This window comes from Limanda limanda, chromosome 11 (assembly GCF_963576545.1).
Source record: "Limanda limanda chromosome 11, fLimLim1.1, whole genome shotgun sequence".
NCBI lineage: Eukaryota > Metazoa > Chordata > Actinopteri > Pleuronectiformes > Pleuronectidae > Limanda > Limanda limanda.
In genome coordinates, this window is record NC_083646.1 from 14,525,420 (window position 1) to 14,541,655 (window position 16,236).

Here is a 16,236-nt window from a genome sequence, read left to right on the forward strand (position 1 = left end):
ATGTCTATTAACCCTGGGAGGAGAAAGCGAGACCACGGAGCAGGTACAAAGGGAAGAGACCACGCCCGCCTCCGGATGGGTAAATCAAACTCGGCGAGGTCAGGGTGAGCACTTTTATTTCCCCTTAAAAGTGGAGCAGTGTTCTATCAGGGGACCTGTGTCCCTCTGGCGCCTTGCAGCAGGTTTGAAAGATTTAACCAGTCTGCGGAGTCGACGTTTAAGTGCAAAAAGATCACAGTTTCCAGTGGAGATCTTCTGCTTCACATTAAAGAGTCCGCAGAGAAACATTAGAGCCCCCGTCTGTCTCTGTCAGCCTTTTGTTTTGCACTGTACCAACGCAGTAGCCTGTTAACTGATCACGTGTATGTAGACTTTATTTCTAATTGCATAATATACTGCATTATGGTAACTTTCCTGGCAGAGGGTTTTGTAGGCCCAGGTCCCCGGACTAAAACTCTAAACCCGACATGGGTTCACCATCTGCAGATGAAAGCAGGAGTTTGACTCAGAGGATCTAATTCCATCCTCCTCATCTCCTCAACCACCACTACCCACCAGTGCCTGCCTGCAAAACCCACTCTCTGTCCCCTAAAACTCCACACCCCCCATTAGTTCAATTTTATTAGATTCCCACTCGCCCAGAGAGGCAGTAACCCCCCACCCAACCGCCCACCCCTCATCCCTCTCGCTCTCCCTCTCACACACCTCTTCCCTGTTCCTCCACCCCCTCTCCCTCTTGCTTGCCAAGAGCTGGGGACTGTTAAACTGATTTCCTCGGGGAACAGCGAGGCAGACAGTCTGATGGGAGCTCTGAGGCTTTAATGTCGCCCCCTCTCTCCTCTCTCCAGCTCTGGTCCAAGCGGATCGGAGCCGGTGCCGGACAGAGCCTCCCTGTGGTTCCAGACACAGACAGGGGGGGGGAGATGGACATAGACTGGCTGTTCTGCCAGGGCCAGACGCTCCGGTGGTGCACGGAGGAACCGTGGCGGCATGGGCGCAGCAAGACACACGCCCACCGAGAAGCATGCTCCAAAAGCATGCGCTCATACTCTTGGCAGCTTCTCCACCCTGTCAATTTAATGGATGGGCCTCTGACTCCAGTCTGGATATCCCCACTGTTCCTTTTCTTGTAAAGTCCTGCTCTGGTGCAGTCGACATGGTTATCGCTGCAGCCGCTGTCACAGTGTTGGAGACAGAGAATTTCTCTGAGTGACACCGACAAAGCATGAAAGCAATAATGACCACTAACATGTGTCTTCATCTGTGGAACAGTAACAAACTATATATGTTATCATGTGAATAGAAGTAACTGGAAACGTGATGACTTAAATATAACATTATTTCAAAGACGCTTAATATAACATAACTGTAATGATTGTGTTGTGTAATGAATTGAAACCAGATTTCTTTGTTTGTCCGTTTGTGTTTTAAGTTTTCATTCAAACCTTGTCCCGAGATCAATTCTCACTTTTCTTATATTTCTTGTAGCACATTCAAGATATTTCTCTTAACAACTCGATTAACACAACTCCAAAAAAACAATCAAGGAGAGCGATAACAGAAGTAGTTTCATCGTGTGAGCATGAACTGGGATGAAGTCGATGTTGACTCAAATGTATCAGCCCGACTCTCTGACACATCAGACTTTTTTCCAAACACGTCTCTGAGTGGTTGTTTTAGAGTTCACTCTGGTTCCAGGCACCCGGGGGTCTAAAAGTGGCTGCACCACTCCTGTCTGGCCCGTGCAGCGATGGCAGCTGGTTTACCCAAGCTTGGCTCTGCCGGAGCCCCGTCCCATTCACAGGCCCTGAACCATGACCAAATGGTCTTCACATCCACCTCCCATCAGCACCGCTAAAACAACACGCGGCCATCCAAAGACAAACACATGTGACACTCTGCGCCACAACTGCCGCCCTCAACCATAACCCCACTGCACAGCTCAAGCTTACACGCACACACACTTCAAACTTAAATATAAATGTGTTTTATCAGCTCTACAATGATAGCTTTGATTTTTTCAGCTGTGGCTCAAGCTTTAGAGTTCCCTCATTTCAATCAGGAAGTTATCAAATGAAGGGGGACTCATTCCTTGTTGACATTTTTAATATATATGTGTGAATTTCATGTGCATTTCTGCCTGTCACTTTAATATAATGTCTGATTGATGCATGGACACAGAATAACAGTTATAGATGATTCTCTGAATGGGTCAACATGTAGTAAATATAGCTACTTAACAAATTAGAAAATAAATCTCATAAATTATGATGCATTTTCTTTATCTTCTGCCAGGTTGACACATTAATGTGAACCTGCGACTATCTCGTCGATTGTTTTTAGCAGTACTCTCAGTTATGAACACCTACCTATCAAACTGATGCAGTTAAATAGAACAGCATCAAAATAAACCCTCCTTCATGAAGGTTATAATGTTTAGGTTTGTTGTTGTCACAGTTTTAGAAAGGGCTAATTCAAATACATGATATTTTGTGGAGACTGTTGAATTGAATTGCATCATAGTGTCAGATGTTTCCATAATTAGGGGTAGACTAAAAACTGAAACACCTCTGGTGAAGCAGTGTTATGTGAGGAGCTAACGCTGCAGACTCCACTTCTGTCTATACCACAGTGTGTGTAAATGTTTTAGTTGTGGTTGATTGTGGTTGAACACTGTTAACTACGGCAACAAACAATCCATACTGGATATCGATGAGATCTGTCGAATGAGAGCCCATCTAAAAACCATACAGCGTGACCATTTAGTTTTGGATCACATACTGTATACAAAATGAATCCGGTCCTGACGAACCAAACACTTAAGCAATGGCAGCACCGTGGAGGCAGTGAGAGAAAGGGGCCCCTCTCTGGTCTGTGTCCAACACTGATAAACCGGCGGACACACATTGATCCTGCACTCGCCTCCATGGCAATAGAGAGAAACAACATGTGTTTATCATCTACGAAACCGTCTTTGCATCTGTCACACAGACATTTAACCTTGTCTATGTGACTTTACAGTCGGCGTATCTTGCCATGTGTCCAGCGTCCCTCTCTGACCGCTGTTTGCCCCGCATCCACATGTTTACCTAACAAACCAGGCATATGTACATAACAGATCTGAATCAAAAACTCAACGTGCAAACTCTAAATTCATGGTTTGTTTTAGCCCACTTAGTCCACAGATGTGTTTCGACTCTCGGAACAATGACTGCCAGAGCGTGGCAATGCACTGAAAATGAACCATTTGCATACACAACCATGAGAATGCACACAAACGTACAGTATAGACTTCTGCACACGTATTCTGGAGCTCAGTGCAGCGTGCACATTCAGCTGTGCTCTTAGCTCACCGTCTCTCTCCGATGACATCATACCCTGACAATGCCACCATTCATGCAGATGTTGCTTACAAAACCTGGAGTTAGAATTCCTATTGTGTGTGCTCTGCTCCTCCTCACAAAGGAAGCTTTAGCCAGAGGTGCTTCCCTACTACTGTGGAAGAAACTGAATGGAACACGTAACAGGGTAACCACGTACGCTAATGGCTTAACTGCTTACAAATGACTTCATAGTGAGCTAATCGCTCAATCAATCACAGTGTAGCCGGGTTGAAAACTGGCACATCTGCGGCTGCTTCACTGCATTTCTGAACAGAATATGTTCATAACTCTCGTTTTCTCACTTGTTCACTGTTCAGGGCCAAACTTGATCTTTAAGTCCATTGACTCAAACGCCTGTTTGGGATTCTTTTACCAGACTGAAACATAAAAATGGGTAATGGGCGCGTAAATGAAATGTAGAAAGCTGAATTAGCGCGCTCGAAACACTTTGATTATTGGTCCTCCTGTGTCCTATGAAATGTTTCTTTAAGAGGCGCTCTGTTTTTTTTCCCCTCCTCAAGTAAAAAGGAGCACATTTAGAGCATGCCAGGAATTATGTCATCCACCCATCTAGTGCCAGCTCCACAGCCAAGAGAGCTGCAATGAAGGAACATATAGTATTGTTTACCTCATAAAAAACTCAGCACCTAGCCCGGTGCTTAGTGACACATTTATTGTCCTTAGTTACAATGTAAACAACAGATATCGGGAGATAATAAATAACACATTTTCGTTCACCAATACCAAACTGTTTCAAGGCGCCTCTGTCTGACATTAGCAGTGCAGCTTGGCTGTGTGGAAAGCTTGGAGCTCATTTTAAGAGAGACACAAAGACCGAATCAAAGTGCACCACTTTTTGAAAAGAGCTCCACTGATACGCGCTGACTCATAACCCATAGTTGGTACTCGCAGATGTTATTTACAGCCAGCTTGATAAGGGTCTGTTTGGGCCTTTCCTGGTTACAGATGAGAAACAATAGTGAAAGTCTTTCATCACACAAACAAACGTATCAATCCATCTGAGGAGGAGAGGAAGGTTTTTCGAGGACATCACAAGGTTCGTATGTGTGTTTTAACAGTATGTGAATCTCCATGTATGCATGCGTTGGAACACGTTTTTTAAATGCCACGCTGTGTGTAAGGGTAGGTACGTGTGTTTGTGGCTTTCTATCTGGCACGGTGCAAAGAGGATGACATAGAGCTGGAGCAGGCTTTGTGTGTGTGTGTGTGTGTGTGTGTGTGTGTGTGTGTGTGTGTGGTGTGGTGTGGTGTGTGTCCGTGCGCTTGTTTGCGAGGCACTGTGGAGAACTGGCTCGGAGCGGTGACGTGAGGCTTTGGCCGGCATGCTGTGGAACTTGGCCTCCGCTCTGCAACGTTTCCTCCACGCTGCGAGGGTCAACTATCCCACAGCCTCCAGCACACAACACGCACCATTCTATTCCCCAGACCACAACAGAGCAGAGCGCGACCACACCCGGCACCGTGAGCACCCAGTCCTTCACGAGAAGGAAAAAAAAAAGAAAAAGCACTTGAGCTAAAACCTCATAAAACACTAAAAACTCAGCAACGCTCCCAAACAACAAGCTAGAAGCAGCATATGGAAGAACATGCGAGTCGGTTACAGCACCATTGGGCTTCTCTGTAACTCCTTAATGATGGCACTTAAAGGAGAAAATCCTGGATGGAGGAGAACAAAGATGGACGTGGATGCAGATACAGTCTTTGGCTCAGAGAGCACAAACAGAGAGCTTGCAGGGAGATATGGGTCCCCAAGGGGCCACATCAGTCCTTCGGCTCATTAACTATTTACACCAGAGACAGGCCTCTGTGCTGCTCTGGCCCACCACAAAATCAATTAGCCTTCATTAGCCAGGGCTCTGGGCATGCTTTCCCTGCAAGGGGAGGGTTAATCCCGCAGCCGAGGCTTCCATTTACCACAAAAATCAAACAATCACAAGCGCAAACATATGGGCATACATGCGTGCACACATGGAGAGGGGCACAGAAAAACCAGGCCAAGCATAAGTCCTTTCATGTCACTCACAAAGATGCCTTCCAGTTAGTTTCTCACTCCAATCCACTGCTGGGTGTCTCACAACATCAATACCGTCTCTCGCCTTTCAACTCCCCTGCTCACTCGGCCTGTCTATCAGTTTCCTTCATGTCTATCAAAGTCCCACTCAATCCCCCCTCTCCGCTCGCACAATGTAAACGCTGAGCAGCAAGAGTCTATCCAGGTCCATGCCTCGGGGGTGTGGGGTTACAGTGCGGAGATTTCCCATTGGCGGAAAGTCAACATGGTTGGGGTAATGCGATTAGAGCCGGATTGAGAACGTCGCAGGGGACACATGGGCCTGATCATGGCCCAGTTATCCGATAGCGAGGCCGTATTTATCGACCCGGCCCGAGCGCGGATATTACAGACATTAGAAACCCCGTCTATGCTTATGAAACCTGCGCTGGAGATCGCACCCCGATAACACAATTAGTCTCTCACTTTCTGTCCACAATCACGGAATTCCATCAGTTGCATTCAGACATCAGGGAGCGGAATCTGAATTGATCCACATTTGGTTGCCGTGCCTCGTGCCTGAATGGCCAACTAGCCAGAAAGTTGCACGGTCCAGGGGCCTGTAGCCATTAAGTGACTGCATATGTTTATTGGAGGCCTAACAGAGCATTTACAATTCAATTACATAGATAGGAGGAGAAAAAAAGAGCAAGATGTGTCTGGATGACGGCCAGAGGAGAGATAAGCCTAATACACTAATATTGTGTTACCCCAGCGTGTTACCATAGGAACAGCTGAAGAGAGTCAAAAGACTACAAAGACGATCAATCTTGAGAGAGCAGGAGGAAGAGGGAGAATTAAATGCCCTGGGAATACTCCCGCTCTCCTCTATCAGAGCAATAACTCTTCTAATGACCTCTGCTACCTCCTCTCTCTCTCTCCCTCTCTCTCTCTCTCTCCCTCGCTCTCTCTCTCTCTCCCTCCCTCCACAAGATGTTTCTGTCAAGCAAACGCGGCTATCAGTAAACCTTTCCAAACACAAAGAACGGCCATGCTTTTCATTATGGTTTGTGATTCTTTTGATATCCAAGTCATGACACTCTTATTTCTAGGAAACTTTTTTTCCATTCTCAAAGTTATTTATTTTGAAAACAAAGGCTGGCTGACGCTCGTGTTGCCACAGGATTTATCAGCTCGTATCACCTCGAGTGTAATTGTTTAGACATTTGACATTAATTAGAGGTAAACTTCAAGTCGATGGGATTTTTTTATTATAACAGTAGTAGCGTGCAAAACCGGACTGGAGTTGAAGGTCTCTCTCTCTTCACTCATTCTCTAAACTCCTTGACTCCCAAAACCTGTCTCCTCTCTGTCTTTCTCTTCCCTCAGCTACAACTCATTCCCACCGCTCTAACTGCCTGCTTTGTGAAGGATGAGGTCATTTGATTTTTTCCCTTCTGTGTTAAACTAGTGCTAACAAGTTGCAGGACCTACAGAACATGTTCTGTACATTAAGATATACATCAGGCAGTCGGTGGGCAGCCCAGCCACAACCACATAAAGGGCCCTTTATTCCAGCCAGAGTCTCCAGTGCAGCACTGGCAGGTTCAGACACAGCTTTGATTACACACCAAATGATGAAATCCACACAGACCTAAGAGCACAGCTTTGCTGGCACAGAGCAGTGGAAAAGAGAGTTGCAACACTTTGAGCTTGTGTGTGTGTGTGTGTGTGTGTGTGTGTGTGTGTGTGTGTGTGTGTGTGTGTGTGTGTGTGTGTGTGTGTGTGTGTGTGTGTGTGTGTGTGTGCGTGCATAAATGTGTATTTCCATGTGAACGCATGTATATACTCACCAGTTTGGCTTCTGAGTGCATGGAGGGAATGTGAGTGGAAGAGCAGGAGTTGTTGTGGGCGGGTCCTTGCATGCCCATCATATTGGAGCCCATGGACATTTGTCTCTCCATCTGGGGATCACAGCACCGTGAGAACACTCATACATCAGAGGTGTCGACATATCATTCCTACAGCACAAAACTTGTTTTATACAAGATGAATCAGTGGAAACGGTTCATTTAGCTTTATTTTGCTGTGTGTATTGTCACTGTCAGGGCTTAACAAGATGCTGTCACAGCTTTTACAAAAACAGCTGTAGCTGGACCAGGGTGACACTATGTGGGATGAGATGAGAGCGCATGAGAGCTTGATTTCACATGACAGGCTGCCCCGTGCACAGCTCTGTGTGATGATAACTGGAGCTGAACCAAAAACAGGAAGCCAACGCGGGGGGACTTAACACAGGAAGCCGGTGCAACAGGGGTGTGTGTGTGTTTCTGACAATCGTGTGCTGGGTGTCAGTCTGACTCACACATCAAACCTCAGCCACTTCTGATACGAGACAAGTCAGTAAGGTGATTCGGTCTTTCTGGGTGCTGACCCTTCCACGCAACACATTAAGCGTGGGAAAGTCGTGCCTTCATTTCGCCTCGCTGTTCTGTGTTAAAGGTACGAACATGGAATGGCGAGGGCGGTGGAGGTAGTAACAGATCGACATCAGTAAAGGAAAAGTGGACATGGCCGGACAGGACGCCGACACACGCCTCTGATTGTAGACTCGCCAGCTCGTGATCTAAAACCACACACGGCAGCTTTGTTTGCTTCAGGGTGAACAAGCAAACGTGGCAGAACGAGGGGACTTCTGAATGGCAATATGGAGTGATCTCTGTATAAAAGGGGCTTATCTGTGTGTTTCTTGCCTGCCCCTGACTGACCCTGGCCCGATGCGGTCCTGTGTCACAGCTGAGACCTGAATGTGAGGAAATCAGCTGGGTAAGCTGACAGGGGTGAGAGGTCACTTGAAGCCGGGCGATGGTGTGAGCAATGCTCAGAGAGCAGCATGTGCAGGAAAGAAGAAGCAACCTTTGTGTGAGTGTCTGCATGCGTGTGTGTGTGTGCTGCTGTGGCCTCCCAGCTGCTGAACTCTAAACTGGTGTGCTGGTTTCCATAGGGAACAGCCCGGCTCCACCCCCCCTCATGCCTGACCCTCACCTCTCTCGTCGTCCACGGAGACTCAGGCCTAGAATCTGACACACAGCTTTAATTGCACTAAGTGTGTTTTGTGTAAAAATATCACCCAAACCTGCACCCCTTTCCTGAACCGTCAATCTTCCCCCAAATCGCTTAGCTCTTAATTTAATAAACATGGGAGGTTTTCTCCTTACCATAAACACGGGCTGTCTTGTGTTACAATGAGAACATATGTTGTATCATTAGAATCCTGATACGAGGAGCTTTGGCTGGTTGTTATCATTCCCCCGATTCCCAACGTGGCTCCTCTAAATCTTTCTGGCTTAGTGTATTACACTTAACCCTCATCTTCGCTGAATACCTCATTTATACAAAAATATGAATTGCCTGATTTACCGTTGCAAGTTATTTTTACGGTGATAGGGACTGCAAGCCTACATCTGCTGTCTTAATGTACGCTGTCGTCACGTACAATGCGGCTGAATGAGATTTGCCTCTGCATGTGTGAGTGCGCCCGTGAGTGAGTGTGCTCTGTGCGCTCCATTGTTGTACTCACAGGCATCAGCACGGCGGAGGAGCCAGGCATGGTCGGGTCTGGCAGCGTTCCAGGCATGGAGGCAGGCAGAGGCTGTCTCGGTCGGTTTCGTAGATGCAGCAGTGAGGACAGAGACCCGGGAACAGGCCTGACGGGACAAGAACAACACACATCATATAACAACAAATAACAGCAACTCATGAACCAACACTACGGTGTTTATTGTAACTTCAACTGTGGTGTTTGTACATCTAACGACTGATTTAAACACTGCTGTAACTATGCCTAATGATATGTGATTACACATAAACACTCCTTTTATCTACTTACAACTACATTACAGTGTGATATAAACATTAAGTTTATGTTTATATATGCTAATTGGGTGTTGGTTTAAAGTTACACCATTATGTGTTACGACTTTAAAACCATGTTAAACAAAGTTTTCAATCCATAGAAATAAAGTTTCTGAAATTATGCAAAAGCGCAGTACAAAATAACGATTTGGAGAAAAAGGGTAAGAAGTAATTTTGTGCAGATAGAGACTGATGGCCTAAGTCACCTTTAACTACCACTGAAGTTAAAGGATCTATTGATTATCAATATGAAATAAAAGATCTCTATCACAGACCTCTGTCTTTAAAGGAACATATCATCCTAGAATGGTTTAGTAATGAACAAAGCATTTTTAAACCTATACACACTACATGCATGTTTTTTTCCTGCATATAATGCACGTCCTAGAGAGGAAGAAAAGTTAACCAAAGTAATTTTGTACTGAATGATGCTTTTGTTAACAAGTCTCTCTGTTGGCTGGGGCAGGATTGGAGGAGTGGCTATCAAAAAAGTGTGTTAACCTGGACTATACAACAGGTCCACAAGAGATCACTAAAGAAAAACGCTGTAAGTCCTTAAAAGTAATTTCACGCATTTATTCATTTCACATCTGTGCTAATTCGGAACAAATGCTTTCCAGACGTTTTTTTTGTTTCTACTTGTTTCTGCGGCTACAAAGTCTGAGCCCGTGACTGTGTGTTCATGCTGCAGTTGAAAGTGGAGGCAACTTGGGAGTTTTTGGATGCAATGTAAAAACCGGCACACAGTTCCTGTACTACAATGGGTGAATGATGATGACGGGGATGATGAATGAATAATATTTGTCATAACAACCACATGAGATGTGCATGACGAGAATCGCATTTAAATTTCAACAGCGGTGGAAGTCCTGTGGGTAAAATCTCCCACGGTGACCACAAAAGTGTGTGTGGACCAACAGGCCTATCCACACTCACGGCCACATCAATAAATCACATGCATGGATGAGGCCCGGGCTGAGCTTAAACTATAGACAGCAGTCCTGCCTCAGTCACTGGCTCAAGGCTGCAGCCGTCCGAACACCCAGACCACTCCATCTGCACATGGTGACATCATTTATACAACTGCCACTAAATCCCTGCTTGTAAGAACACTGGTTCCCAGCTGCAGGGCGCTGCTACACCCACATGCAAACAGCAACTACTCAGTCCCTCAACACAGCGCCTGGAAACACCAGCGTTCATAACACGACTCTCTGAGAACCAGAATCAAGAGAAGGAAGAATTATCAGTATCATCAGGATGAACGCTGCCACTCACCCGTCAATAAAGCTCCATTTCCCTGAGCATTTAGAAATTAGCGCTAACAAGAATCATTTAGGTTCGCTGTGTTCGACGGGTTAATGGAATCAATTGACCACACCACAGCCTGGTTTACCGTGAGGGAGTGATGGCCAAATGGAGGAGGGGGGTGCACCAGAGCAAACGTTCCCCCACCTGAATAAATACCTGTATTTTTCCAGACCTAAATATGTGCATTTACGCTCCAGACATTTTAGATTGCTCCGCACACACAAGACCATTACCATCCCGACCGCGTGTCATTCCTGTCTAACATCCCAATTTATCACAATCACAGTCATTTAGCAGGCACATATGACATCTGAGCAACACTGCGAATCCAAACATTTCCACATGGGAAAAGTCATGAAAGTACAATGAGGTATGCAGTGTAGCCGTGCACTACATCAACACAGCTTCCCTCTGCCTATACACTGCGTTTAAGAGGATGAAATAACAGTCACAAGGCGGTGGCAGGGACATGATGTTGATTTTACAGATACAAACTGTTTTGCTAATTTTTTTTAAAATTCTGAACGCCTGAAGTCTTAAGCACGGTGGATGTGTCCTTTCATTTAAAATAAAATGTAACATGTAACTGCTCCTATGAAACATATCCTCTCAACTTGCCATGAGCACATTCAAAGTATTTAGTTTTTAAAGGGATTTATATAAAAGACACTTATTATAGAAAACAGAATTCCCATGCCTTTTTGTTCTCATACCCGGTTGCTATGTAAATACAGTAAAAGTATCTTAACACTCATACACACAGCCTGTAAACTGTCTGAAAATGTGCCAGTACGCCCTCAATCATTTGGTGATGTCACTACTATGCAGTCCACACCCTCAGCCATGGCTCCCACCACAGCCCACCTGCACCCACTGTTCAGCCTATTTCTCATTTTTTTACGTTATTAATAACACAACACCAAGCAAACTCATTATGTCACTGAACTAGAAAGTTGCAAGACAGAAAAATGTTGAGGAAACGTTGCACAACCATTGAATGTCAGGAACGACATACATCGCTGCACATCTGTAATATAGTGTCTAGCGGCTACAAGCATATCTTTTCTCCCAGAACAATTCGAATCTGAATTCGATCGTCTGTTTGTCTTAGCGCTGACTGGCCATCGGCATTTGCATTCGCTGGTAGGTTTTACTAAGTTGTGATTGGCCTGGCCATGTGTCACTCAGAAATCAGTCAGACATGATCACAAGTGTGAAAGAGAAAACTATGTAAAGATGGTTCTTGGTATTCAAAGCATAAATATAACTTTTCTTCTTAAAATAAAAACTTAAAATAAAACACTGCAAAAGTCAAATATGGGACGATTAACATGTATTTAAACCTTACATACTTTACAATGTTGACCTTTGCCAGTCCAACACATATTCAGTATAATAAATATCAGCATATCGGTGCAATTATGCCAAATGGTCTGTATTTATATAGCGCTTTTCTAGCCTCTAGTCTTTTCTAACCTTAACTCCTGAGCCACAGCCACATCTATGAACATTCTAAACTTGTGCATGCTACATGAGATAAGTTGTTGCAGGATCTTGAACGAGCAGATGGCCATGGCAACTTTTATGGAAAATCTGATTCTTTTACCTCTTCAGCTGATTTTGTAAGAAATGATATAAACTCCAGTGTTACAGAACTAAAAGATTACATGTGTGAGGTGTCAGATGCTTTACTGATTTAGAAAAGAAAATAAACTCTGAACGTCAGCATTAACTAATTAGTTTCGGATGAAAAATAAATTAAAGTTTTTCCATATGTCTGTCCACATTCTTGATGAGAAAGAGTAACTTGTGACAATGGCAGAGGTGACATGCTGGGTTCCTGCTTTCTGGAGAAGAAAGGCTCCTTTGAAGCAGGTTGTACTCAAGCGACCGTCTGTTAGCAATGCTCACCTGCAGCAGAGCGGTGAGGCGACAAACTCTGTGTCTGTCAACACACACACACACACACACACACACACACACACACACACACACACACACACACACACACACACACACACACACACACACACACACACACACACACACACACACACACACACACACACACACACACACACACACACACACACACACACACACACACACACACACACACACACACACACACACACACCCCTGCCTTTCCAGTGGGAGGAAAAACAACACTAATAACACTTCCTCTTGGGATTAACTCAGCTTTGTGCTGACTATGCTGATTAAAAAAGACATTTCAGTGAAACTGAAGGCAAAGAGCAGAGCCAATATGTTTTGGGGGCCCTTAACTCTCTAGCAACAATTGTGATAAACAAATAACTGTTGTTGGTTCCAGCCTCTTAAATGTGAATATTTCCTCCTGATCATTTTAAAATGACCTAATACTCTCTGATGACTTAGAAAACAGTGTGTTTCAAACAACATGTCTGCCTTTATTATGTTTTTCTTTTCTCTGCCTTCATGAGGAACGTTTCTTTTATGTGATCGTTTTTTAAAATTACCTTATGGATCCCTGGATTTGATCCATGAGTAATTCATTGATTGCTTTGCCCTTTCATTCTTCACCTCATTAATTGATTGATATTCAGGTAAATAATCAATTCTGAAAATAAATGTTAGTGTAAGTATGGACATACTTTATGGAAATGCATTATTTCATCTTTTCGCTAAACATTTTTCTTAAAAAAACATGTTCATACTTTTGTGTTCTCTCCTGCTTTTACCGACATTATTCATCCGGACCCGGAGTCGATTAGTGGATTCATGTTCAGAGTGTTTGCATATGTGTGTGTGAATAACTACATGTGCCATGAGTGTGAATGTTCATGAAACTGTGCGTGAACATGTGTGTGTGTATGCCTGTAAGTGAATAATGACAGGCTGTGGCTCCACTGAGGGGATTGATAATAGCCTGGGCTGTGGGCCCCGGGGGAGAGCAGGTAGACACTCTGCAGTCCTGACCCTGCACTCTCACATTACTGAGTGCCTTGCACTCAGCCGCCCAGCTCTCTTCCACAATCCCCGCCCAAAAACCACCACATGCACCACCCCCTCCACCCACCTTCACTCCACCATGACATCACTGCAGGACCTTCTTCCCACTGAGTCCCTTATTTTGCTTCTATATTTTGTATCTCTTCTTCCATAGTTTATTTCTTTTACTTATCCTGCTATTTCTCTCCCAGACGGAGCAGAACTGACAACCAGTCATTGTCCTGTTAATCCTCTATAACTCTCTTCTGGACCCCTCAGGGTGCCCACAGCCTCAGCCCAAGCCCCCTCTGGATTGGCTTGCTCTAGTCTACAAATCCTGCAGTCTGCACACACACTAAGCTCCACTGTCCCGATCCCGACAGTCCCAACTCCAACTAAAGCACCGGGGACTTAAACACAAGGGGCTTGGCTGCTGTCCAAGAGGAGCAAGAGAGGGAGAGAGAGGTGCAGTCAGTCCACTGACTCATATCCTTCCCTTTCTGACTCCGCTCCAGCAATGATGTAATGCTCTTGGCTTTTCGCCCTCCCCCCACCCTGTGCCTGCCTACCCCCAGATTTTGTCCCTCCCTCCTCTCCTCCTCTCGCTTTTCCCTCTCCTTCCCTCCTCGACTCATCCAGCATCGCTGCACTCACTCCTTCGCTGGGTGAAGTCACTGCGAGCTCTGGGTAGACACAGCAGCGAAAAAATTTTGAACGTAACCAAAACAGCCCAGGGCCAAGTTCCAGACGCTCGGGAGACGGTGGTGCAGTCGCCATGGGAACAGAAGTAAACAGAGGGAGAAACAAGGGCCTCAAACAGCTTACAGCTGCCTGGCTCTCTGAGTAAACACTACACAGGACCTGCCCCTGATTTACTGCCTTTAATCACTGGTGGGAGGAGAGTGCCATGGGGTTTGGACTGAGGAAATAATACGAATCTGATCAAATAAATCAGCCCTAATGGGTTACGACACAGGCTGACTTTTATTAGCGGGATAGAGGAGGGATTGATGCTGGGAGGGTGCAGCGCAGGGATGGATCTGGGATGGGGTGTCCTCACTTTAGGGAGCCTCAAGCTGAGTAAAGCCATGCCAGAGCACAGTCAAGGAATGGTGGCGAATGATTCTCTGTAGCAAAATTTGCGTTAGTGATGCTGTATTTATGCACCAAATATGATATTGTTTTGATTCATGAGATGGAAGTTGGCTCAGGAGAGTAAAGATGGACTGTGTTTCATTTTCAGCAAAAGTAAAACAGCATGTCAGTCTTCTATCACCGGTGAATCCAAAAACCTCTTCGGCCACAACTGTGTCATCTTGCTACAAACTAACCTGGCATCTGTCACTGGCACCTGTCGTTACATTTGGCATACACAGCCTCTTTCACTTTCAGCAATACTTCATCCTTCTCCCTCTGGATACACTTAATTTTGACTATTCATTATTCCTCTTCGTCTAAACCTGAACTTGTCTTCCTCTCATCCCTCCACCTGATTCCCGTCTACCACCAACAGTCTCTTCCCACTGCTGCTCTCTCAGTTTTCCATCACTGCATTCCTTTCCTAATCCCAGAGCATTTATTTCCCACACCTTCATTGTTCTGATTCCTCTGTGTCCACGCTTCCATTCAAACATGATCTACCTTTTCCTTTCCTTGCACGGACATGTCTTTTATCCTTTCCTCCGCCCCACATGCGACCATCCTGGAGTAAAACCCTTGCCCTCCCCATCTTATTCCGCACTCATCCACCCTTCTGATCTTTCATTTCCTCTCCATCATCTACCTCCTATCGGCCTCTTCCTCTCCCCCATCCACCTCTGATCCCTTTCTTCCTCTTCTCTGTGCACCTCTGATCCCCCTTTTCCACACTTCCCCACACTGTGATCCCTTGCACTCCCCAGAGCTGCGATGCATGTCCCTGTGTGTGAGTTGCTTGTGCTTGAGCCTGCATGTGTGGTGGCCCCGGGGCAGGGATGACACAGCCCCGCTGGAATGAGAGGGAACAGAGTCTGGGCGTTCCTCTACAAACGCACTATTAAACCCACTGCAGTACACAATGAGCTCATCTTAATTCAGGTCAGATGTACATTCTGCGTTCTCTCTCTTTCTTTTTCATTTCCTTCCTTTTTTCTAATTGATCACATACCTTTGTCTTACCTTTGTGCATTTTTTCATATGTTTTCTCCACCTGCTACGAGTCCATGGCCCTACAATTACAAGAGTAGCTGCCTACATTGGCCTTTGGGGAAGGGTCAGGTCGAACCATTGGGGCACCTCAGGCATTTTGCAGAGGTCGCGTGCTCATGCGCTCAGGGCGGACTTCCCTCCTTATCACCACTTTCTGAATGCAATCTAATCATAAACAATAATAAAGAAAATTTTGTTTAAGTTGTGAAGTTCGGGAGGTCAGTGTTTGTCCATGGAAGGCCCATAACTTTGTGTATTTAGGTGTGGAGGCTCTCTCAGCTCTGGCGCTGGTGCAGCTGGCGTACACATCAACACAGTTGTTTATATCCAACACAAGAGAAAGGGTTATGTAATCTAATAAAAATGTGATGTGCAATGCTTCCTGGGATCAATTTCCTCAAAACACATAAAAAAAATAACACCAGGGTGGGATAAATCAATTGCATGGTGGTAGTAGCA

The 16,236-nt window shown here is 45.3% G+C and overlaps 1 protein-coding gene across 2 annotated transcripts in view; it reads right to left on the reverse strand.

The window, feature by feature from the left end:
- creb5b (cAMP responsive element binding protein 5b) overlaps window positions 1-16,236 on the reverse strand; it is a 31,990-nt gene that overhangs the window by 7,199 nt on the left and 8,555 nt on the right. For both annotated transcript variants that reach the window (XM_061081956.1, XM_061081957.1), the window contains 2 exons: window positions 8,975-9,101; window positions 7,248-7,358 (listed from right to left, as the gene is read on the reverse strand). In XM_061081956.1, the coding sequence (XP_060937939.1) occupies window positions 7,248-7,358; window positions 8,975-9,101 (238 nt within the window). The remainder of the gene's footprint in view (window positions 1-7,247; window positions 7,359-8,974; window positions 9,102-16,236) is intronic.